The sequence below is a fragment of the Bombus pascuorum genome, chromosome 15, assembly GCF_905332965.1.
Source record: "Bombus pascuorum chromosome 15, iyBomPasc1.1, whole genome shotgun sequence".
Taxonomy (NCBI): domain Eukaryota; kingdom Metazoa; phylum Arthropoda; class Insecta; order Hymenoptera; family Apidae; genus Bombus; species Bombus pascuorum.
In genome coordinates, this window is record NC_083502.1 from 1,213,206 (window position 1) to 1,239,009 (window position 25,804).

Here is a 25,804-nt window from a genome sequence, read left to right on the forward strand (position 1 = left end):
GTGATAAAACTAAATTTATATTCATACATGTTTTCAAAATACTGTTAGTATTTATAAAATAATTCTTAGCGATATAATATATTTGTTTCTCCGTTCTTTTTTTTTTTCTTTTTTTTGAAAATCATTACGAAGTGATTTTTCTTGTAATTCTTTCTTCGTAATCGATTTATAGCTTTGGATGTGCAACGTTGTTTTTGTTGAGAACCACTGTTGAAATAGTTCCTATATGGCTACATATATACAGAACCTAAGTTATACGAAAACTGAATGGTATGCGTTTACTTTAACTATGTGTGTATCTGTTAGTATATACATGTATACAGATGCAGATAAGTTGAAAAACAACGTACTAAAAAATGTTTAAAAACTCACATGTAATTTCTAAATTAATAACGATAGTGCATGTTTTAATAAAAAACATGAAATAATATACATAATTGTATGTATTACTTTAGAAGATTTGCGACACAATCGTAGTATTTGTTTACTCATTTTTTGGAAAATTATAACTGTATATATGATAAAAGAACAATGATGTTGCATAAAACAAGCTTAAGGCTATGTCGCCTCTGTGGAAAAGAAAAACAGCAAGGCACAGATTTGTTTACAGATAAAGTTAAAGGGATTGTACTAATATCGATTATAAATAAATATTTCTCTAAAGAGGTATAATTCAAATATACTTTTTGTAAGGTATAATTTTTTAAGAATTTATTTTTACTCCTTTTTTGTTACAGGTGATAAATATTTCAAACTCTGATGCATTTTCCAAATATGTTTGTAGTGATTGCGAACAAAAGATATATGTATTTGATGAGTTCTGTTTGATGGTAGCTAATGTGCAGAAACAACTTGCAGCCCCATCTTTGGAAATTGATTTTGCAGAAGTATAAAATGATTTTTAACTATTTGCAATTAAATGTATAATTCTGCTTTAAATGTAAAATAATTTAAATTAAGAAAATTGATTTCCGCATCTTTTAAATTGAAGTTTTCAATAACTTCATATCAATAATATGTGCACAAAATATCAATCATATAATTTCAACAGATTTTTGACTGAAGATTTCCAAAAATTACTTCAAAATAGCTTATTTAATGTAAAAAGTATTCTATTTAATTATAGATTAATTATTACATCACAAATATTTTTTATTTTGGATAAATATATCAGTATTATATTTATAGGACATGTTATACCAATTGAAAGAAAGTGATACACTACCAAAAAATACCTTAAACAAGCAGGGAGTAAAGAAAAGTACATGCCCAATATGTGCTAAAAGTTTTAGATGTCAATCACATTTAAACAGGCATAAACGTATTCATACTGGACAAAGACCTTTTGTTTGTAATGTTCGTAATTATTTAGTTTATTTAAATAAATCAAAATTGAATACATTGAACACATTAAGAGATTATAAAAATCTTTTTGTATTTTAGTAAAATAGTAATATTTTTTTAGATTTGTAAAATGTCATTCAATCAACAAGAAATCTTAATGAAGCATAAAGAAAGACATGAAGGAAAGAAACTATTTCAATGTGCAAATTGTCATCAATCATTTCGTTATAAAGTTTCTTTGAAATCTCATATGATAAATTTTCACATAGACATGGAACAGTCTATTAATAATCAAAGTCTGCAAATGGAAAGCAATTCATTTACATGCCCTGAATGTGGTAAGCAATTTGTAACAAAATATAAATTACAAAGGCATTCAAGATGCCACACTGGTGAGAGACCATATCATTGTACTTTCTGTTTAAAAACATTCTCTCAAACTGGTAATTTAAAAGTGCATCAAGTGAAGTATCATCAAATGCATAGTTCTGTAACTGAAATAAGAAGACAGACTCAATACGATGATCAAATAGTTGACTGTGATATACCTACAACGTTAAATAATTTCCATACAGTTAACATGTCAGAGATCGAATTGCAAAATACGATAAACGAAACTATAAATTCTACAGAGCAGAGTAGTTCGTACGCCTCAAAAATATATGAAAATTCTTTATATATTGATGAGGAAATTGAAACAATTCTGGATCGCGATCTTGGCCAATTAGGACAAAATAAATATTCTACAAATGTACAAGACAAAGTACCGCTTTGCTTAAAACAACCAGAGACTCCTGAATTACTGCACAGTCTATTATATGATGATGGTTAATTTTCGCAAGTTGACTGTGTACTGTTAATTGTTTATTTAAAATAATATCAAAATTATTTATATTCCGAATCCGGAACTAAGTTATATACATATTGATAATTATAAAATTATACGTAGTTCTTTTCATTAATATACATTTCTATTTTGTTAATGATGATATATACATATATAATTTCTAGAAAGTAGTTTCAAACATGCATTATTAATAATTTAACAATATTTGTTAATGCTTTTTATAAGCTTTATTATTTAAAAATTTTTGTAAATAATTTTATACCTTTTATTTTTGTTGTGAATAAATAATTCCATGTGTATACAAGTTATATACATACAAATTAAGTCAGTCTTGTTCAACTTACTCCATAGCTTGGAAAACTTGTAATACTTTAGAATAATAGCTTTAAGCTTTAAGAATGAAATAGAAAAGGAAAGAGATGATAATAGATCTGTTGATTTCTAAGAGATCTAGAGGAGGACAAAGCCAAATAAGGGGCTTCTTCCATGGCCAGTAGTGGTTCAAATCATTATTCTGTATAAGGAATTTCATCTATTACGATATATTGAATGTGACAGTAATAACAATTCATTTATATTTACTCATCAGATATGGTATTATAAATATTATATAAAAGAATACTTTCATTATCATTAGTAGAAAAATTAACAATTCATACAATAACCTACTAGTTATCATATATTAAAATATTTACTTAAAATTATTTCTTTTTATATTTAAATGTTTATTAATGTAATAAAATTAGAAAACTCTTTAAAAATATATATGAATTTATTTATAAATCTTCCATTCAAGTACCCTGCGCTTTTTACTTTCAACAAATATGTACTAATATCAGCTAATACTAATACATTAGTCTTTTTGTAATATTGGAAATGAAAAAGTCATCTACACAAAAGGATTTAAAAATGAAAATAATATTGAAATCAAACAAAAATTAAATTTAATAATAAAATAAAAATAAAAGTGATATTTAAATTACAGCATTGTATTAAACTGCTTGTCGAAATGTATAATATTGGCAACTTAATAGTAACTTTCATTATGTTTCTGATAATATATCCCTTGAAAGACATGTAACAATAAACTTCTGTCTTCGTACACAATTGTTTTTCGATAAAATAATTGTATTGATAGTAATAATTTCTATTTTTACAATAGCATTATAATTACATTAATGAAGAATAGCTAATCGGCCAGTGTTAGTAGCATAAACTAAACCTTGGCCAGGTTGTGGTGCCCACCTGATACAATTTATGCTTGTATGTCCTCCAGTTGATTGATTATTTTGTAGTAAATCTCTAACCCACAACATAGTGTTCCTTTTACTCATGAAATGTAAAGATTTCGCTAGATTATTAAAATCCAAGTCTTGCATACGTGGTGTGTTATTTTCAGATTGTTTATGTGTTAGTCTGTAAATAATAGCCATAGTATATTCGTTTCCAATACCACTCCTTGCTAGACCTACTAAAAGATGCTCCTGTGTTGGCGAAATTGATACAGAAATCACAGAATTATATACTTCCGCCCAATAAATTTCTTCTCCTAACGTTTCCCACTGTAAACTGTAAACTCCTAAAAATAACATTGCGTGAGACTGTAATATGTGATATAAATATGTTATAATATCAAAATAATATTATTTAAAATTATACAAATACTATACACATATTACATTCATATATTAATTTTAAAAAGTTGCTCACCTGCAGCTCCTATAAAGCATGTTGCCAATAGTTTTCCGTCCGAGGAAATATTTATGCTAGCGTCATTACATATTTTGCACTTGTGTATAACAATATTTTTTTCAGCTATAATATAAGAAGTACTTTATGAATAAATTACTCTACTTCAAATATGGAATATAATAGTGATAATAATATTTACAGTTTGTAATATCAGGTATTTCCCCCTTAGAGAAGTCCCATGCTTGTACACGATAACTGTAGATTCCTGAGAAGTTTAACACTACTGCTGAGACATCTTCTAAAAAATTTAATATTTCATTGCATATAAATCCTATTAGTTCTGTTTTTATATAACGAAACCCATAATCACTGTCTGAAGGTGCATGTAAAAGTATAAGGTGCTTTAGATTAATTAAATAGCAGATACATATTAGATGATGATAAAAAACATTTTTTGTCTGATAAACGTATAAACTCATTTTATTTTTTTAGCATTAAGACTAAAATAATAAGGGGATAATTCTCAAAACTATTTTTACTTAGAAGTATGTTTTTATACCTAAAATATTTTTACAGAAATTTTGAATTAAAATCTTCTAAAAGACACATTGTGTACAAATAATTTCCTCAGCGTTATTTTCCAAAATTTCTTAACAATAAGTAAGTATTCAAATATGCTTTGTTCTAATTAGTCTTATAAATAACATACCATGATTCCTAAGTCACAAAGAAAATTTTAATTGAAACTCTATATTTTTTGTAGCATTACTTACCCGAAGAAGGTCTTTCGTCATCATCATGTGGAAGAATCAATTCCCCTCTTCCTCTTCCTGTTCGCCGCCTTGAATTATAGATATATTGTAGTATGGAGCTTTCATCATTATCTACTGATACACTACCGCGTAAATTCGATTGAGTACTGTGTGAAGGTTCGGGTCCCATGGTTCTAAACGATTGAATCGCTTCATTTTGATTAGTTCTTTCGGGATGGTTACTTGGTACTTGACTATCATGCGTCGTCCTCCCATGCCTTAAACGGGATCTGCATAATTTAATAAAAAATAATAAAATTCGATTACTAATATATTAAAGAACATCTAGTGATATGTATATCATACATACCTGAATAATCTTGATTCTTTTATATAATTATTTCCAATGCCTGTGATTAATTTCCTTCCTAAATTGTCAAAAGCTACATATCTGAAACATATAATCTAATATAACTATGTTTGATTCTAGCAAATATAAAATAAACATAAATCTTAGATTTTATTATTATAGATCAGTAGTTTTTATATAATAGGCACACTACAAATATTGCAGAAATATACACTTTTTAATATAGGGAAGCGGAATAATAGAGGAAGTAATAATATGGGAAATATTTTTAAATTATATTTTTAAAATATAAAAAGAAACTAATTTTTACAAATATCAAGTTTATATAAATTTGATTTACTTTATCTAGTATTTATCAAAATTTATAGTTTATAATTTACTTTATAACACACAATGTACCATAACTTACCTTACTTTTTCTATGCTAGTCTTTGTAGATATTACTGCAAAGGGTTCAGGTTGACTCCAATCCCAAAAGTGTATTTCATTATTTGTTGCTATAACAAGTAATTTTTCAGATGGATGGAAGGCAAGAGAAGCTATAACTGTCTGACTTTCCACATTCCAAACCTTGCTATCATCCTATTCCCATAAAATATGTTGTACATAAATAGTATACAGAACATTTTATAACTTGTAAATACTTTTATACAAAAAATACCAGTAATAAGACTAGTCAAATAATTGAGGTAGGAGTAAAGAAGTTATTAGGACATTATAACCCAAGATTATTATTTTATGATTAAGACTTTCAGATGTCCAATAGTTTATTCTTATAGTGAAATAAAGTTACTAACCCTTAAATCCCAAACCCGTACTTGACCACCAAGACAACCAGATGCTAATATGTAACTAGAAGAGGGATGAAATGCAATACACCATGGAGTGCGTGGATGACCAGAAAGAATTTTAATGTTTTTTCTAGTTGCTACATCAGTAATATAAACACTGTGATTTCCATGGGCTGATGCTATTTTAGTGCTTAAATTTAATAGAATAAATTAATTTGCAATAAAAAATTGCTTAATAATTAGTTTCTTACCCGTCAGGACTGAAAACCATTAAAAACGTTGCTTTAGGATATCCTGGCAGATCATATTCCTAAAAAGAATTAAAGTAATAGATGAGATGATATTAAATAGTTCTATAAGAGTAATAGTTATATAATTCTATAGAGTAATAGTTCTATAATTACCAATTCTTTATGCTTTTTTCCAACTAAATTCATTTCAGCTGCTGATTCTAATGCACGTCTTGTAGTTTTATAGCAATTGTAATATAAAAATCCCAAATCTCTAAGCATTAAGTCTTGTAATATGTTATGAGACTGATTGCAATGAAGCAATTCTGGTCTCTCCTTAACCTGCTCCATTTAGCAGGATATCCTGCAATATTTATAAAATTAATTAGGAAGACTGAACTAAAAATTAAATCTCTCTTAATGAAATTAATATACAAAATGTATAAAGCATAACAAAAATATTCATCAGCTTTCATAACTAAATCTAAGCATTTAAATCAGTGCAAATGTATTCAGGAGTCATTTTTACATTCATTTCAACTTTAAAATTCACAAAAACAAGCTTAAAATTTATAATATTTATTAATATTACTTGATAAATTGTTCTATGTGCAGACATTATACAAAAATAATATTGATCAAATAATTAATATTTCTGACCATAAGTGTTAAATAATAATACATACCACAAAACATAAATCATAATAATACATTTCTACAAATTAACTAAAAACATATAGCAAGTACATTTATTTACAGGAGCTAATTTATGCAATAACATTAGTGCAAGAACCTTAACTTATAGTTTTGTAGACATAATTAACTGTTGTATAATTTCTTTTCGCAACAAATGTATGTGAATAAAATAAAAATTTAACCTTAAAATTTAAGACCAAGATTCATTTTTCAAATCTCCATCGCTGCAGGTATCCATCTGTGAAAGCCATGATATTTTTTTTATACTCTATGCATAGGAATAATTAGAATTATTTTTCTTGTTTTGATATACATTTCCTGAATATCTGAATGCTTTTGCATAACTACGAATAAAATTTAAAAAATATTTCATTTACACCAATTTGCTTCCAGTCAGAATAAAAGAAGTGACAAAGAATTTATGAAATTATGTTATTATAGCAAGCATTTTCATTTTTGTTTTTATTGCATCCCTATTTTAATAAATTACTAAAGTTCTCTTGATAAAAATGAATTTAAAGGTTAAAATTGAAAATGTTAAATAGAATAACATTTTACAGGCTTAAATATTATTTTTAACACTTCTTCAAAGTAAAATTTTTAACATTATAGAAATATAGGAATAAATAAATAAATTTCTTATTCTATAAATATAATATAAACCTCAATAAATGTAATGTTATAAATATTATTATTTTTCTCTTTTTAATGAGAGAAACTCATAGTAGTTTTATATAAACAAGCCTACATAATAGTATATCTAATATTTATCAAATTATTTTAGAGTATTTCACAAATATCGTAAAAATTTAGAAAAAAAATTAATATATCTATAAATGTTAATTTTTTATCGCATTTAATTCGCTATATATATTTAAAAATAACAAAAAATACTTATATAAATAATTATTTAAAAAAAATGTATGATATTTTCTTAAACATGCTTATAAAACTCTATTATAAACGAAGTGTTGTATGTTTGACTGATTCCTCATTATGATAAATAAAATACATTCATAAATTTGAACAATCTGTTACTTAAAAATTCGTATGCATTAAAATAACTTTTAACAAATGAAATGCATTAAATTTAGCAAAAACTAATCTCGAAAATAAAAAATTCAATAACGAATAATCACTGAATTGTTGGAAACATCAAAAGTATAACATACAATTTGCATGCTAAACATTGTTATTTAACACGCGTATATGTTATCATAGGAATCTACATTACATTAATTATTCAAAAGCATAGCCAATACTACCTGGAAATACAGTGGTATCTTGTTAGAATGTGGCCGTATTGTCTGTGTTATCTGTTATCCCCACCGCTTCCTGAAGTTAACTCAAGCGAAAAACTAACCAGGTTATGTGTATTAGATATTCAAGCTTAAAGCTCAAAATACAAAAGCAATAGAGGATAAGCATCACCGATATGTATATATACTAATATACATAACAGTGATAAGCATAGTTTCATATCAAACACTTTAGGATCTATGAACTTTCACGCGGAAATACCTTATAGGTTATAGAATTGTTTTCACATGCATGTGTATTCCACACAACAGCGTTTATCTATAATTCGATACAGCTAGCGCCAATGTTCACAATTACTTCTTCATTGATATTTTGGCGCCAAAGTTCACAATCACTTTTTAATTGATATTTTGGCGCTAAAAATGGCTATAAGGCTTTTTTCATAATATAGTATCGGTAAAAAGGCGATTGTACGTGAAAAAATAAATTGGAAATGTAGAATAACAATTGTTCATAGAACCCTTAGTTTTAGAGAAAATAAAATTCAAAATTTATTAAATATAGATGTACCAATTTTTAAATTTTACTCCATATTCTTAATTGCTAGTTTTGAAATAATATCTATTTATTTTCAATTTATAAATTTTGTACATACGTCATCTGTAATATTAAATAAATGTACACTATATGCATTTTTTCTTGATTTTTATATTATGCAGCAGATAAACTTTCTTTTTATATATTATTTAATGATTCAAAATACGTAAATTTCCAGAAACTATCTTATTTTCTAAAATTGTGCCTGCTGGAAGATCGATGCGTTCTCCATGGTTTGCAATAATTATAACAGTTCCTTTTAGAGTTACACCTTTTCCAAAAGTAACATCACCTGATACCGTAAGGTGGTCTAATTCCAATAAATCTGGTATAGCTGGAAATCTAGTAAGGAATTCTTTAACCTATGCGGAAAATTTTACATTAATTACAAAATATTCCAGCTGTCAAATATCTGTGATTTATAATTATAGAAATGAAACAGTAACCTTTGAAAAATGATTATCGCCCAATTTTATAAGAGGTGTTGTAGGAAACATTCGTTGAGGACTCATTACTAATGAACCATTGCGAAGAATATACAAATTGCTCATAACAAGCATTAAATCTGAAGTCTTCTTCACTGGTAAGAATCTACTGCGTGGAACGTTTATACCTATTTACAGATTTATATATATGTACGTCCAACAAGAAAATTTAAAAGGTCACGCAGAACATACAATCTTGGTTTCCTCTTACCAATACTCCCTTCAAATGATTTCATAGCAGCTCCAACAGCTGTTTCTAATTGGATAATATTTAAACCATTCGAGAAGGTCTTATTATTTACAATAATCTCCATATTCAAGGAATTCTTCTCAAGTACCCTTTCAATAGCTAACAAGATAAGAAATAAATATTACATTTATGAATTGTATAATTGGAAGAGAGAAATAAGTACCGCTGAGTTTTATCCATAAATTATTTGTATTGAAAAACTTAAATGTTTTTATAGATTTGAAATCATCTACGTGGTCCTTTGGAACCTGAGCAATTTCAAGTAGGCGTAGCTTATCCTCATATTTGATTAGTGTGCCACCCTGTACAAATATATAAAAATATGCTTGTTTTAAAAAATTTTAACATTTCAATTTATAAGAAAAGATTATATTACCTTAACATCCGCTCGAGTTTTATCAGTAACTTCCATAACGAATTCAAGAGGCGAAGCTTCACGTTTGTCTAACAGTAATTTCAAAATTTTGAAATCTACGGTAGCACCTAGATTATCAATATTTGAAATGAAACAATATTCACGTCCCTGTATTGAGAGAAAATATTTATTAAATATAAATAATACTGTACGCGCATCACATATTTCTTAATTTAAAAAATCATAATGTATACATATGTACCTCTTTTATAAATTTTTTTAATAAACCTGAATTTCTGAAACTTTCATAGAAATCTCCATGACCAGGAGGATACCACCTATTAATGAGTATAAGTATCCATATATGAATAAATATGTGTATTTAATAAATAAGTGTCAAAAAATTGTTTGATATTAATCTTACGCTTCAATGTCATCATTAACATCACAGTGTTTTGCAGTCGGAAGTAAAGAATCTCTATTTATACGAGGATAACAACTTTGATTAAACGTATGAATATCAACATCTATTCCTTTATATTTTCTAATAATTCGTTGTGTATCATCATCCGTATTGAAGGAATTCATCAAAATAAGCGGGACATTTGCATTATAAGTTCTATTCAAATACTGCAAAAAAACAAAAAGAAAAAAAAAGAAATAATAAATAATAAGATAAATTTCCTTTTCTCTAAACATTTCCATATAACTTTAAATCATATATATTTTATAATACTATATTTACCTCAATTTGTTGTACAGTCAGATCTAGGAACGTAAGCCCATTACGTACTGCTATTACAGATTTAGGACCATGGCATCCCATACTAGTTCCCAAGCCACCATTCAATTTTATAACGATCAACTTGCTTAAAAGTGCCTTCATTTCTTCTCCTTCCGGAGTTGGTAAGGAATTGTAATCTCTTATCTAAAAATATAATTAAATTTTTTCTAATTATAATTAAATTTATCTTGCCTTTTCAATATCTTTTTCAAGGAAAAATGTTACAAAATTACGAGGTAATTCGCTATATTCAATTACGTTTGCAATTTTAAGTTAAAAACTATTATTTACCGCATCGTCGGGCAGCTTCTGTATGCGATCCCATTCTAGCGAAGGTCCTTCCTCCTGCAGAAACCGTTTGAAGAGGTGAGTGAAGCCGTCGAACTGTCGATGGACCTCCTCCTTGACCTCCCCTGTTGCGCTTTCCTCTAGTTTCTCTAATTCATGTTGGAGTTCGTTCAGGGCATCCCTCTTAGTCCTTTCGCGGAATGCCTGTGTATCTGAGGGACTGCGTTGATGACCGCGTGCCTGCGGATTTATTCACCAGGATATTTGAAAAACAGAGCGATAAATACCTTGTCTCTTGAAAAATACGCTGGGCCTGCCATCGCCACCATCCAATTTCGTAAGATCGTGCATGACGTATAGACGGTTCCTTATATTTTCTTTCCCGTTTTCTTTTTTTTATTTATTTATTTATTGTCTCTTTCTTTTTAGAATGTTATTTTTGTTTAGATTTGTTCGAGATTGTTACCGAAAGAACTTGTTAAGAAGGAGCAACTCGTTAGGCAGCCTTATGGAGAAAGAAGGTACTATTTTCCTGGTTCCCTTTAAACGATCCTTAATCAAACAAAGATCCTAATGGTTTGAATATATTTCTGTTTACGCATTCTTGGTGACATCGTCAATGATTATTTTGTTTCTCGATCGTAGTTTCTTTTTGAGAAAATGAATTGATATTTGATGAATGAATCAAGTTTTCCATATGTACAGTGGTACGAAAATATTTGGACGCTTATAGAAACCTTCTGCGAATGTATTATGAATCTTATGTGAAACATTTTAAAATTTCATTAGTGTTGTAATGAGACTATCGTGATTGTACTGATACATTCCGTGGCAAAACTACGAGACAGCTATGATTTTGCTGATATAAAAACATAATTTTGTAGAATTGTTAAAGTAGAATCGAGTTATTTCAGTAAACAGATATATGTATCCTGATAAAAATATTTGTAACAATTTCAGTTTAAGTAGAGATTATTTACAATTGTAGATTTTTCAATGAAAGACTAACTATGAGACAAGAAATTTTTTTATAAAATAAATAGGAATAATTCATGAAAAATAATTTATATTTATCCATTAATACGTAGTGTGTACTACCATCTTTGTTTCTTATCATTTCGATCATTTTCTTTAGTAATAATTCATGAAATTTGTGTATAACTATTGTATCAATTTTATACAATTTTATACAATTTATACTTTGTATAAATTTATGTTATTTTGATCCAACGATTCCTATTCATTTAAAATACAGTTGTTTAACTCTTTTATAGTATTGAATTGTCTGTCATGTGCATAAACTTGTTGCGCAAAAAACTAGCAGTTTTTAATAATATTCAGATTTGGAGATTTGAGAAACCATAATAATACTTCGATATTTTCTGTTTCCAGAAAATTTTTAACATACTTTGTTACTTGTGTTATTTGTGAAATTTTGTGTAGCCATTTCATAAGCATATTTAATTAACAGCATTTAAACATATTGTTTAAACATATAGAGTTTACTCTTCATTTTATCGAAAACAAACTTGACATTGCTTTTACCAGCGTAATCTATAGTTATCTACACCGTAACACCCTCTCCACCCATTTGTCTTTTCTGTTTAACGAGTTTGTCCTTTCTGAAGTCATAAAAAATAATGAAAGCCATTAGAAGCATCCTAAGTTAAAGCGTTCGTCTGAAAATATTACTTCCCTTCATGTTTTATTTCACTTTTCTCTCCGCGAAATCAAATCGTGCTTTTGTAGCGATGTCTTCAGCCGAATGCTTACAGATCCGAACACAGCGGATACAAAAAATATATAAAAAATAAAAAAATTTAGCCAACATTCACCGCATAGACTGTCACATCCTAAAACTAGCAAGAAATCACTTCGCACAAGCGTCAAAAATAAAAGAAAACAGCCTAATCTTCAGCGGCTTATACCCAAATGAATTATATTACAAAAATACAATGACAACAGGCTACATCCCCCCAGAAGCGTTCCTATACCTAGACGAGAAATACTACCTCCAAGACCAAAATAATATCCCGATAATTTTCCACATAAAAAGAAAAATAGGGATAAAGACAATACTCTACGAGGAAAACTTAAACGGACAGACCGCAGACACCAGGTGGAGGTACAACAGGGCCCTTCCCCTAAAAGACACTAAAGACAAACACAGAAAAATATTGGTGGATACCAAACCCATAATAAAATATGAGTGAAAACCACCAATTCGACAAAATCCAATTCTGCCACCGTGTAACCTAGGTGTAAATACTGTAAATATGTAAATACTGTAAACATTGTAAATAATCCAATTTAACATCCCCCTCCCCTTCGCTCTCATCCCGCCACCCCCCCAAAAAATCCCACAGCGCACAAAAGTAAACTACCGAAGAGTCCTGTTTTGCGGCCAAGTTTCAGAACAAAAAATACAACACAAATAAGAATACACAAAAGCTCCGCTCCCCAGCGGCTTAAATCCAAAAAACAAAAATAAAAAAGAAATAAACCACGACACATAATATAGCATGGCTACGTCTTGGCAAAATAAACGATTTAAAAAAAAAAAGCGATGTCTTCGGAAGTTTTGGCCGGTTCAAGTGGCTTACCCTTTAATTATTCATTGTACATTCCTTATACTTGTATCGACTACATCTTCTGTTGCAATTTGTCGTGTTATGAAAGCTGAATTCTATGTCACACTTAACAAGTTAGTTGTTGCGATCTCTTCGAGAAGTGTGTACCCAAAATGTGTACATTTAAAGTAAAATGTAAGCGATGACGAGTACACTCGTCAAACACAGAGTATGTGTGTTTGCTACAATATAGAATTAAGTTGTAATGAAATGACTGTTTGATTTCTTAATTTTATTACCAACAGAGTCCATTGTAACACAAAATATTGCTATTTCTTCATGACGAGTATACTTATCAAAAACAGCTAACAGCACGTCTTTCTCGAGTAATTGTAGCTTTTGGGCGTCCACAGGGATGCATCATAAAAGATATAACTTGGAAAAAACGAAGCTGGCACCCCGCTGGGGGTAGCCACCCACATGCTATATTTATTTTTATTTTATTTTTTGTTTTTTCACCAATAAGATATAACACTTTACCAAATGTCCATAAGGACAAATTGTAAAAAACTAAAATAAAAAAAAAAAAAAAAAACAGGGATGCTTTTTCGAGTACCTTTTCGTATCCTTTAGATAGTTACGTAAAGTAAGGCGGCTATTCTAATATGCGCGGTACTTTTGCCAATGAAAACTTTCCCTTTTACAAGCTACTCATTAATTTGCCTCCACGAGGCATCTTACTGTATAGTTAACATAAGGACTAGCATTTTTCATATATAACACATCCAGTAACACAAAACTAATTACTACAGTGAAAATTACACGAATAATTCATTACTTTCGCAAAGAAAATATGTTTATGTCGATTATCCAAATTCTTGGAATGACAGCCTTTGGTATTTCGTAGAACTGAACAATAGATATGTTTCTATATTGTAAACGATAGTATTACAAATGAAAGAAGATTCCTGAGTGAGAATTCCTCAGTTAAATATAATTTTTCTCAATTTTCGTGTACGTCTTGTAGTTTTGTCGCAGTGTGTAACTATTAATTGCAAGGACAAAGCTATAAATAAAATTATCGTAAGTAATTTTCCACATGAAGTAATACATTTGCAAATGAATAAATGAATTTTATAAATACTAATTTCTTGATAGAACCAATACGAAAGACATGTAACTGCGCACATTGATATTATTTTAAGCTACTTTTATCAAAATCATTATCGACATGCAAAAATCACTCGAAGCTGTCACCTTAAACTACGTGAATATTGTCTTTGTTCTAAGGAAAGACTAATTTCAAAAAGATTATCGTCAGATCGCAAGATAAGGTTGCAGTTGAATTTAACGAGTTCTTGTTTTACGTAAACACATAATTTTCTTTCCTACCTAACTTGAGATAAACATACCTTTTAATTATTATTATATTTAATTATTATTATATTTTATTTCTAATTGTCTCTGTATAATTGTAAAAAAATACATCGTTTTATTAATTGAAACCGAATAATTATCGGACTGGTTAAACTAAGTAACAAATAATATTAGAATTAGATATTTTCTGTGAGTAAAATGAACAGAAATAAGATAATGGTATTAGTCACATTCATTTTTTAAAGAACCTTAAGAGTCAACCGATAAAATTCATTAGATAAATATTCGCCGATTTATCGTCAATCGTCAAAGAAAAAAAATATGAAGAAAAGATTAAAGTGTTAAAAGTTCAATGCGATTATCAGCTTTTTATATCGTGTAAAATATTATTCTTTTTTAATTCGAACATTCATTCTCATAAATTTTGACTAACGACATTAAAATTCAAGGAATGAAATATTATCTGGATGAATTACATGGTATTTGGATTATTCTTGCTGAACCCTCAAAGTATGTAAATGGTTGCATTCTGATCAAATATGTCACGTATAATGTAAAAACTGAAACTTGAAAGTAATTGGAGATAAATATAAAAATTACGTTAAAATATCAGATTGTGAGAAATCAATTTTATGTTATTTATTAGTATCTTCCGTCGCTCTATCTTCAACATTAAACACCCTTGATAAATTATAGCAATAAATAATGATGATCAATATCAGTAACAAATGTGATAATAGACAATTTTTATAAATTTTCCACTTCTTGTATTTTTGAATTATTTGTAGAATTCTATTGTATAGATAAAAGGAGGATTTTTGAACGTAATATTCGAGCTAAGTTGCGAAATACATATTTGTATAATCAATATTTAAATAATCGGCACAAAAGCGAGAAAAATTCTTCATGATATCTTATAGTAAGAGTTTACGTCGTACATATTTGTTACGTAGCAATTCTTAGCAATTGTATTTTTTAGATTCCAAGAGTAAATAAAAATTTCTCGAAGTAATTTTTTTGATCTCTTAGTGTGAAAAGAGCTTCTGAAAGTACGTTTTTCCATAGAAAACGAAATTCACCTTACGACTTTTAAATAGCAACGTATACATTCCTTTTCACGCTCTTGTATTATACGAATAATCGATTCAAAGAGACATGTGAAAAGAAAAATACATAATGTCACTAAGAATAAGAAACCGCAAGTCGACTTCACTTTTTATGGAAATCAGATACTTTCATACGCTTCTTCGTATGAATAGATTCTTCACGATTGTGTCGAATCGTTACACAATTGAATTAATAATTTTAATATTTTTTTAGCTTTTTCTATTCAAATTTATCACCTACTAACTTACGAGGTAATATCGTGTTACGAGGAAGGAACGAAAAGTTCGTTCAACGAACGATAACGAATATTATTCAATCGTAGCGAATATATCAATTGGTCTTTGCATTCACTGCTCCTTCATAATTTTTATTTCTGAGAGAGATAAGAAACATGAAAAAGGGTGATTATTCCCTCTTTGTAACAAAGGACTATTCAAGTATTTAAAGGGATGATTGTAACAATGCTGAAACGATACATTATCTTCTACAATTTCTTTGAAAAGAAAACATTAAACAAAACGTTATTTATGAAAGAATGTTATCTCGTTGCATGAAAAATTGCATTTTATTTAATTAATTCACTTTAATCATTTTAACTGCATAATCTTACTTTTTATATTCTTATTTCCTTTGCAATTACTTACGATTTAAAAAGAATATTATATAATTTATGCTTATAGTTTCAGAAATCTTCAAAAGTTTATACATATAATATATAAATGTGATATACATACATATAATGTAATAAATTCGTTAATGAAATAAATGAAAATATTAATAAATCATAAATCTGTAATTAATAATCTCCGAATCTTTTATGTATTTTTTTTAAAGATACAAGGATACATATAGCATATGATAATATTATGATATCCAAAGTAAAGCACCTATTACTGTATATAGTATATGAAACAAATTTCTATTTAGATTTCATTCCATTAATTTCATTCATAAAAATAGAAAATTGCATAACTATCTGCAATCTGTTTATCACGTATTCATAAATTATGACACATAAAAAAAGTAGTAAGTAATATTAATTTCCATTCGTGTAGAACATTCTGAAATTATATGATAGGGGGCAAAAAGGGGGATCATGACACGCATTAAGAATTATCACTAGCGTAATACCCGTGACGAGTGCATTTCTGTTGATCCCTTTTAATAACACTGCTTTAAAGCAAACTCGAGATACCAACACTCATGATGTAACATACCGAACATATTTTAATCGTATTGTGTTAAGATGCAATTGCTAGATCTTAGATAACAGTGCGCATATGACAAAGCATTTATAAAGAACGATTGCACTCAATCTAATCGCGGCTTGAATTGACGTTTTCGATGATAGATTCGTTTGATTATCGTTATCTACCGAATGTGACAATGTGTTTTTCTAGAAGCAAAACAAAAAACTACCCTTTGGACAGATAACAGAAAATTTTAGAAGTTACATGAGAATGAATGGAAAGTTTATATGTATTTAAATTTACCAACTTGTATTATGTACAAAAGATAAATACAAAATACATAGAAGATCGGACGGACGTAAAACGCGACTTATATTTCATTGAACGTAGTAGACATCACGATTTGTTTGTGTGATGCAATATAGTAGATAAGTGGAACGAATTGTATATGTTGAATACAAGAATGATGTCAGTGTCGAAAGGAAGTTTTGAAAAAATTACTAAATGAACATCGCTGTGTATTCAACTGATTAAATAGGAATTACCAAATTGGATATTTTCTATACGTAGCAATATTTTTATAAAACTAACTATGATATTTTTATTTTTCTTCTTCTTCTTCTTTTTAAGTTTAATTGTTATAATAGGGATATGGTTATAAATTTAATTATTACATAAAAGGTTTAGAGAGGAAAAGCTAGACAAATATTTAAAATCATCCCAAAAGGTTGTTTTTACTTATATAAAGTCAATCAAATATAATTTAGGAAACGGTTATAAGAAGACAGTAATTTTCATACTACTTAAATATAGGTTAATAAAAGGAATTTTTGTATCTCTTCAACGAGAATTATTTTTCAAAATATAGATAAACTAGCTATTTATATAAATTAATAAACAGTTAGTAATACTTTTACATAAAATAGAGAGATATAATAAACAATTTTATTATCTACTTAATAGCTATGTAATATTTGAACAAACGTGCTAGTTAGAAAAATGTAATCCTCGAGATAAAAATAAAGATCGTGTTACATACAGGTTTCCGACAGAATACAAGTTCTATTAACACAGTCAGCATTGACTCGCAAAAGTCATAACGACTATTTCAGAACCATGAAAGCGAAATTTCCAACAGGTACGAAGAAAAGAATAAATTCGTACGTTTTATGCAAAACTCGCGTAAATACACTGACAACGTTCTTGCATTCGGTATTATGATTAACTTGGTCGCATTTATATATGGTATAGTCGCGTTTTGTAACGAACAATGAACTGGTGAATCGTTATCACTGATTTTGAAGAGAAATCCCAAAATCCTAGCAAAACCATGGAAAACAACACCCTCTGTTTCTTTTCTCCGGGTACACAATCACTTACATTCAACAAGTATACCATTCACATATAATATATCTGTATATCTCTCTCAAAGCTCAATGAGAAGAGCGAGAGCGTTTGCGCGCGCGTCAATTTTCCACTCGTGTAGAAAAACGTGCGAACAATTGTTTAAATTCTCGTCGGGGTTACGTGTGACGCATGCGGACCGAGCTTTTCGATTCTCGAACGAGCGAAACCTGACTGAACGCGACACGAGCGCCCGAGTCAATGTATCTTCGAGGAGCGTCGACGTGTTGTCATCGTGGTATAAATCGTCGTATCTCGATAGGAAGCACGTTTGCTATGGCTTCGGACATCATTTTTAACAAGTGAATCGCTGGGTTGTAAGCATTTATTAAACGATATAGCCGAGATATAACCAGGTTGTAAATTACAGAATTAATCAACGACAACCATTGGTTTAACGCTTAGCGTTTTAAGGTTAAACCGTGAGATTAAACTGTTTTAGTAGACTGAACAGCAGAAAGGAAAAATATTAATGATATATAAAAATAATATGGCGGAGATGTAGAAATAAAGAGAGCAATATTTTCCATGTTATTGAATATATCTAAATTTATGAAACTGTATATTACATATATACCTACGGACGCTTATGGTGGTACATAAACGTATACAAACAAACATTAATTACACTGTTTGATAACTTATAATGAAATAAAATTCATGTATGGTAACATTCCATCATGACAAACAATAGGAAATACTTATCGTTAGTACTATCTATTCCCACTTTATTATGAGTAGTTATCTGTTAAAGAGGCAAGCCTATAGAATATTATTTACAACATGGACATTGATTAATACTACTATACGAATTTTGTCTCGACAAAATATTATATTACCATGACGTGAATCTAGTCTCGTTATGATTTACCAAATAATATGACTAACCTTTATGTATACTTATAATTATCTTTTATCTTATTTACAATGTATGTAGGTGTCTGTGTATAATATATAGTTATGTATATTTGCATATATTTAATAATGCATTGAAGAGAACGTTTTTCCTTTATTTCTATATTCTAACTGTACGAATACTTTTCTCTTTTACTGTATGTTTATAAAAAGTATCTTGCGACTTCTTTATACGTTTTCAAATTGGTTTCAAATTCAACCAATACAATTGTAACGATCGTGTCTCATTACAATGTTAATACAATATTAAAATGTTTTATATAACACGTACGATATATATATCAAAGTTTTCCTTCGTAAGTAATCCATTACATGCGCGACGACCAAAGACATGTCTTTTGAAACTGTTATCGAGTTATCCTCTGGCCATGAATTTTATCATAATTGGACCAATCAACGTGACTCTGCAACTGTGGCAGTATAATCGACTCGATATCAAGTGATTTGTGATCGCTGACGAGGTCGTATAATAGCATCACAACATTAGAATTTCTTATCTGGCCGCGTGTCTGTGCTCCTTATCCCAATAAAACATTATTCAAAGTTCTTTCTCGATTTATATATATGTACTACGAAAGTGCAAATGATAGCAAATAGGAAAATATGCGTAGTGGTTGGCGACGTAAGCGCCACGATTTTAATGAGCAATGGAATAATTTGAACATTCTCAACGACGACACAGATTTGAACTTTGCTATACTTTTTGCATTCTGTTTCGTTCTATGGACGCAATTTAATCCAGATATGTGGAATTTTTTTCCGATGTTTACAAAGCGATGTTATTGTTGTTAGTCGAAAAATATTGGATATCTGAACAATTGCGAAACAATAAGATTACTTTTCAATCATCTTTTTGATTGGATAATAGACATATCTAAGTTAATACAATAGATACGACAAATACAGTACGCATGTAAACTATTGCACAAGTATACGCACGAGAATTGCCAAGTAATGGAGCAACTTGACTTTTTATACTCGTGTATTATATAATATACACGAGGAATTAATAATTCTTTCAATTGCGTGCTTGTTGCATCACGTTATTTTTATTGGAACTATATATTATATTTCCAACATATTAATTTTTAATTAGTATAAACTTTACGTCTTTTAAACTAGTAGTAGTTAAAATATTAAAACTCGAATAATAATTTAGTCGACTGATGAAAAATTTTAGTAAGTCGCTTTGTGTACATACAAATTTAGTAGCTTAATTGACGGTCGGCTAAATGGCTGACTGGCAAAGGATACCAGGTAAAGAACTCTAATCGACCAGAAAATTTATCGAGTTGGATTCAGTGATCGATGTTGAACACAACTACGTTTTACTAACAACTACATAACCAAAATTTGCGTTCGCACACGCAATTTTACTTGCCATTCGATCTTTAATCGACAGTCGATTAAGCTAGTCAATGAAATTTGCATTTACACAAAGCGACTTACTAAAATTTCTCGCCAGTTGGCCATTCAATCCACCCGCTTGTAGCCACCCTGAAGGTTATCATTCAATGAGATAAATCTTGACTCGTGAATTTTCCGTCGGTTTGAAACGAAACTTTGTAAAAAAAAAAATTAATCACAGTGAACGAATTAGAAGGTTATCAGTGTTTAGGATTGAAAAAGGTCGGAAATGTATAGTTGGAAATATACGCGAATCTATCTGTTATTCTTTCGGAAAAAAATTACTCGAATTGACTCGAATTACAATCCTTCGGTAAGATTATCTGAAGATAGCGTGTTACGAGTGCGAATCGTTGACTCGCTCCTACCTTGTAATAGTTGTATGTCTTGGCCTCAGAAAAAATATACATGTATATACATGTATGTATGTAATAATTGATAACATGAAAAAAGAACGATAATATTGAAATTTTAGGAATGATAATTTTAATAAATAATGTATGAATAATTTTTATAATAAATGAACTTAACGCATAATTGTTATAACAAGTTAATAAGTTGTTAATAACCAATGTTGATGCGACTCAGCCAATATTTAAAAGAATTTGATGAATAATAACTAACTTTCATAATAAATAAATTGTTTGCAGACAAACAAAATTGTTTTGATACATTTCCTTACAATTTATATGCATATAAAATAACAGACGAAATTTTATATACGATATACTTATCGTAAGTAAGCCTCTTGCGTCATAAATGTCTTACAAGGAAGAATATATACTAATGTTTACCCGTAGTCGAAATAAGATGTTTTGTACATAGGAAAACTGCCAAATAGTCTCACTACTGCAATAATTGAGAGCAATATTAAAAACACGTGTTTTCTAAATGAAACCAATTTTAATATCGTACATTTAATATTGAATATTACAATGTTTTCTATATAATAATTGAAACGAACCAAAATCTATTTTTATACAACATTCTCTGAAATAAACTTTTTACTTCCGATTTATTACAATTATATTATGGAATTTATATTTCATATTATGTTCTTCCTTGTGTTTACTTTTTTAATATAATTGTTTAATGTTTCATCGTCTTCTCACGTCGATAATTGTTTATTTGTGAGCCTCTATTACCCGAACTACGATTGAGTGTATTTCGTAATACATAAAAGACTTATTCTTATAACGAATACTATACATGCGTGTAAACGTCTATTATAGAAACTGTTTGGTTATCCGAACTACTTCATCCTCCCACTTGTTCGGATAAATAAGTTTCTAGGCATGTAGATTGGAAGAGTATGATCATAAAAAAGGATGAAACTCCGCACGATTAAAAATAACCGATGTTAAAGAAATTTTCTAAATTTTCTAAAAATATTACTTTTGTATCATATTGTCATACTTCCTATCATAGTGTGCCATGTACTCTTGTGACATGAAACAAATATTTTTATATTAACGTAATAAGCAAACGAAATTTTTATTTTACAAATTGCTTGGCAACATGAATGAATGAATGAATAAACCTGACCATAATATTTCAATGTAATTATTGTTTTCATACGATTTTTGAAATATTTATTATAGAATAAATATACGAAGTAAAAATCAAAATAAATCTTTAAATATTTAGTATCAAATTAGTAAACTGCAAGTTTAATATTCTAAAAAATATGAATTCGCATGAAAATCCGCAGTGTAGTAATAATAAATAATTGTTATACTGTATAACCTTATATCATTGAAATTAATAATAAGCAATATTTGCTTAATTCGTTACTATGACTTTTAGACTTCGTTACAGTAACGAATTAAGCAAAATGACTTTTAGACTTATGACAACTACGGCCTACAGATAACCTTCTGTTCTTGAAATAATATACACCTATATATTATACAAAACGTCTATAATTTGCATTTATATTTACGATCTTGACGTTTCATATTCACACATCTATTTTTATTTTACCATCCATAACATAATGACAAGGAAATTTATTTAAAGATATCATGCGTTCGACATGTCTTAAATGAAATAATCCAATTAAAATCACGCATAAACAAAAAGCAAAATAATTGATCATATGAAATAAATAATAAGGCATAATGATCGCAGAAAAAATACACATAACCTCAACGTGTAAAAAGGGTAAGATTTCTGTGTATATACAAAATTAAGACGTTATCAAAAAAATGCATCGATTATTATTTGATAATTTGAAAACATTTAATAGGTAAAGAAACATATGAGTATGTTATGAATTAACATTAAATTCTGAATAAAAATTCTATAACATAAAACTACGAATATTTATAGTGAATCAATGTTTCAGGATAAAAGTGGAGTGGGGAAGGAAACGAATAGATTTTTTACCTTTCTGTCATCTACTTGTAGCATCGTTATTAACCTCCTTAGTCCACGCAGAAGCTGTTTCCTAGTGCTCGTCTTCAGTAATCTTGCAAAGGTTACCAAAAGATAAAGTCTCCACTTTGGATCTCGGCCACCGTGTTTAGATTTTATATGTACCTATATATGTAGCAGTTGTACTCAATCTATGGATCCGGTAGACTATCAGACAACGTACAGTGCATACACATGCCATTGGCGAATTAAATCTGCATATATGTAAATTATATATATGTATGTATATCTGCAATATAATCAACTATTCATTCCTGTAATATATATAAATACAGACATGCATTAAAATAGCAATCATTATGTTGATAAGAATTATATGATTCTCATTCTTATATAGATTATACACTTGTATATGTATACTAACCTATATATATATATATATATATATATATATAGGTTATGCGTATAACCTAAGAATATTGTTTAACTTAATAATCAACAGTCAGTGATAAACTACACCAGAAAAGGTAATGTAATTTTATGGAAAGAAAAATAACGGAGGAAATGTTATTTATGTAATGTGTTTTTAATCAATTTTATGTAATTTATGAATTAACATTGAGGGCTGTTTGAAGAAAACGTCAACAATGGCTGAGATATCTTCTAATACCAGTGCGGATGAATGTACTCCAGCGAAAAAAATTAAAATAGAAACAGAAAATGAATGCAAAAATGCCACTAGTATACATGACGTAGAATTCTGCTCGTCTACATTTAATATAAAAAAAGTTTTGCAAAATAATTGCACAAGGAAACAGATATGTATAGAGGGTGCTTTTAAGGGATATGAAGGTTCGGCGGTTATTTTATTGGAGAAACAAAATTTTTCGGATGATGAAGCAGCTTTGAAAGAATTATTTAATAAAGATACAGTTTTACACAAACTTTATAACAATAATATTTATGGGAATTATGAGTGTTATCCTCTTAAAAAATATAATGGTAGACTATAGTAAATTTATAACCTCATTTTCCTTTTTCTTCTTCTTTGATTCTTGAAAACTTTTCTATCATTTAAGGTATAAATGCGACGATAATACATCCTGCAACGGCAAAACATATCGAAAAATTTCGGAGGAAAGATCTTCATATCATAGATGAAACTTATGAACTATATCAAAAAATTACTCTTCCATATATAGAGTCAAGCAGTTTTTCTATAGAAGTATGTGTACAAAAAAGTAGAAAAAGTATAATATACAGGAAAAAGCAAACAAATATTCGATAGATTTTCATACTAAACATATGAAAATTTAATTTGCTTTTACTGCTATAAGATTTATTTATTAGATTGAATTTTTATATTTTTTTAGTGGGTGTATAATATTTTGGAACATAAGGCAGAACAAGATAAAATTGTATACGAAGATAGAGATGAGAAGACTGGGTTTATAATAGTAAATGATTTGAAATGGGATGGGCAAACAAATACATTAAAATTTATAGCACTTCCATTTCAAAAGATTCAATGTATTAGAGAATTGAATGCATCTCATCTTCCTTTACTAAAGAATATAAGAGAAGCTGGAACTGCTGCAATTGCTGAAAAGTTTAATGTACCTGCTTCTCAACTTAGAATATATTTACATTATCAACCATCCTATTATTATCTCCATGTTCATTTTGCATATCTCATGTTTGAAGCTCCAGGTAAGTTTAGTTTGGTTTATTTTTATGACTTGCTACTGTGTCTGCATCTACGAAATAAGTTTGTTTTATAATAAATAATGTAACAGATAAGAAAAATAATTAATCTTCCAATCTTGTATAATTGTTTTACAAATTTATATTATGTTTTAAAAACAAATGTATCACAGGTTTTCAAATGTTTTTCTTACATAGGTATATATGTGGAGAAAGCACATCTTCTATCTACAATTATAAGAAACATTGAATTAATGTCAGATTATTATACAAAGGCTGTACTGTCATATGCTGTTGCTGAAGGAGATCCTTTGTACACTAAATTTGTAAAAGAAGGAGTTATAAATGAAGTATCTAAATCTAAAACTACAGAAGATTGAAAAATAGGACAAGAATAATTATGTATTAAAATGATTGTAATTGTTTTATAAACTGTGTATGAAAAAATGTATCAGCATTTTACAAATCAAATTAATATCATTTACAAGTGTAATTTTATAATTTTAAATTATTATAAATTCAATATACTTTGTAATTAATAAACGTTTTATATAAGAATCATATGAATCGCTTTTCATTTGAAAATTTCTAATTAAAAAAGAGTGTATCTGGAATGAATTCTTATTGAATTGACGTAGTCTCTTCGAAAAAAGATAGTATACAAATAAGACTGTAAAATTTAGAATATTTTAAATATATTTAGTTAATAGGTTATTGACAATAACATTCGTGAAGTATTTGTAATGATGTAGTGAAAATGAATATTAATTGTAGCAGTATATATTAGATATAAATAGTACAATTAAAAAACGGCTTTTCAAATATATTTTTCATTTTAATATTGACAAACTATATTTACTCAATTAAATAACAAAATATTATCTTTATATGTAATATCATTGATTATTATATTATTTAAAGTAAGTATATTCATCACATATATATTTACTTACGTATACATTAATTTTAAGTAACTTCTTAGGTGTTTTTATTCTTATTAATACGGAAAAAAC

General features: G+C 28.4%; 4 protein-coding genes across 13 annotated transcripts; 2 read left to right on the forward strand and 2 right to left on the reverse strand.

Moving 5' to 3' along the window:
- The first annotated feature begins 211 nt into the window (after positions 1-211).
- On the forward strand, positions 212-2,954 carry LOC132914949 (gastrula zinc finger protein XlCGF58.1-like). The gene is made up of 4 exons (XM_060974493.1): positions 212-666; positions 738-887; positions 1,189-1,356; positions 1,466-2,954. The coding sequence occupies exons 1-4, from the start codon at positions 532-534 to the stop codon at positions 2,174-2,176; spliced, it is 1,164 nt and encodes a 387-aa protein (XP_060830476.1). The 5' UTR covers positions 212-531; the 3' UTR covers positions 2,177-2,954.
- Positions 2,955-3,164: 210 nt separating this feature from the next.
- On the reverse strand, positions 3,165-8,328 carry LOC132914945 (activating molecule in BECN1-regulated autophagy protein 1-like). Of its 5 annotated transcripts, none has more exons than XM_060974481.1 (11): positions 7,988-8,327; positions 6,905-6,960; positions 6,201-6,390; positions 6,048-6,106; positions 5,803-5,986; positions 5,415-5,587; positions 5,006-5,086; positions 4,657-4,925; positions 4,083-4,181; positions 3,902-4,006; positions 3,165-3,770 (listed from the first exon to the last, which is right to left on the reverse strand). In XM_060974481.1, the coding sequence occupies exons 3-11, from the start codon at positions 6,375-6,377 to the stop codon at positions 3,367-3,369; spliced, it is 1,551 nt and encodes a 516-aa protein (XP_060830464.1). In that variant the 5' UTR covers positions 6,378-6,390; positions 6,905-6,960; positions 7,988-8,327; the 3' UTR covers positions 3,165-3,366. The 5 variants fall into 5 exon arrangements, with proteins under 5 accessions (XP_060830464.1, XP_060830466.1, XP_060830463.1 ...); XM_060974484.1 differs by lacking the exon at positions 6,905-6,960 and having other exon boundaries at positions 3,528-3,607; positions 3,664-3,770; positions 7,988-8,328; XM_060974483.1 differs by lacking the exon at positions 6,905-6,960 and having other exon boundaries at positions 4,083-4,148.
- A 342-nt stretch (positions 8,329-8,670) lies between these two features.
- Positions 8,671-23,257, reverse strand: LOC132914947 (UTP--glucose-1-phosphate uridylyltransferase). 6 transcript variants are annotated; one of them, XM_060974488.1, is made up of 11 exons: positions 18,366-18,621; positions 11,029-11,246; positions 10,745-10,953; positions 10,415-10,597; positions 10,094-10,299; positions 9,932-10,007; positions 9,691-9,837; positions 9,478-9,616; positions 9,276-9,413; positions 9,026-9,192; positions 8,671-8,941 (listed from the first exon to the last, which is right to left on the reverse strand). In XM_060974488.1, the coding sequence occupies exons 2-11, from the start codon at positions 11,090-11,092 to the stop codon at positions 8,729-8,731; spliced, it is 1,542 nt and encodes a 513-aa protein (XP_060830471.1). In that variant the 5' UTR covers positions 11,093-11,246; positions 18,366-18,621; the 3' UTR covers positions 8,671-8,728. The 6 variants fall into 6 exon arrangements, with proteins under 6 accessions (XP_060830471.1, XP_060830468.1, XP_060830469.1 ...); XM_060974485.1 differs by having other exon boundaries at positions 11,029-11,293; XM_060974486.1 differs by having other exon boundaries at positions 11,029-11,311.
- Positions 23,258-23,523: 266 nt separating this feature from the next.
- Positions 23,524-25,354, forward strand: LOC132914952 (m7GpppX diphosphatase). The gene is made up of 4 exons (XM_060974496.1): positions 23,524-24,089; positions 24,167-24,312; positions 24,461-24,797; positions 24,990-25,354. The coding sequence occupies exons 1-4, from the start codon at positions 23,735-23,737 to the stop codon at positions 25,169-25,171; spliced, it is 1,020 nt and encodes a 339-aa protein (XP_060830479.1). The 5' UTR covers positions 23,524-23,734; the 3' UTR covers positions 25,172-25,354.
- Positions 25,355-25,804: the final 450 nt, after the last annotated feature.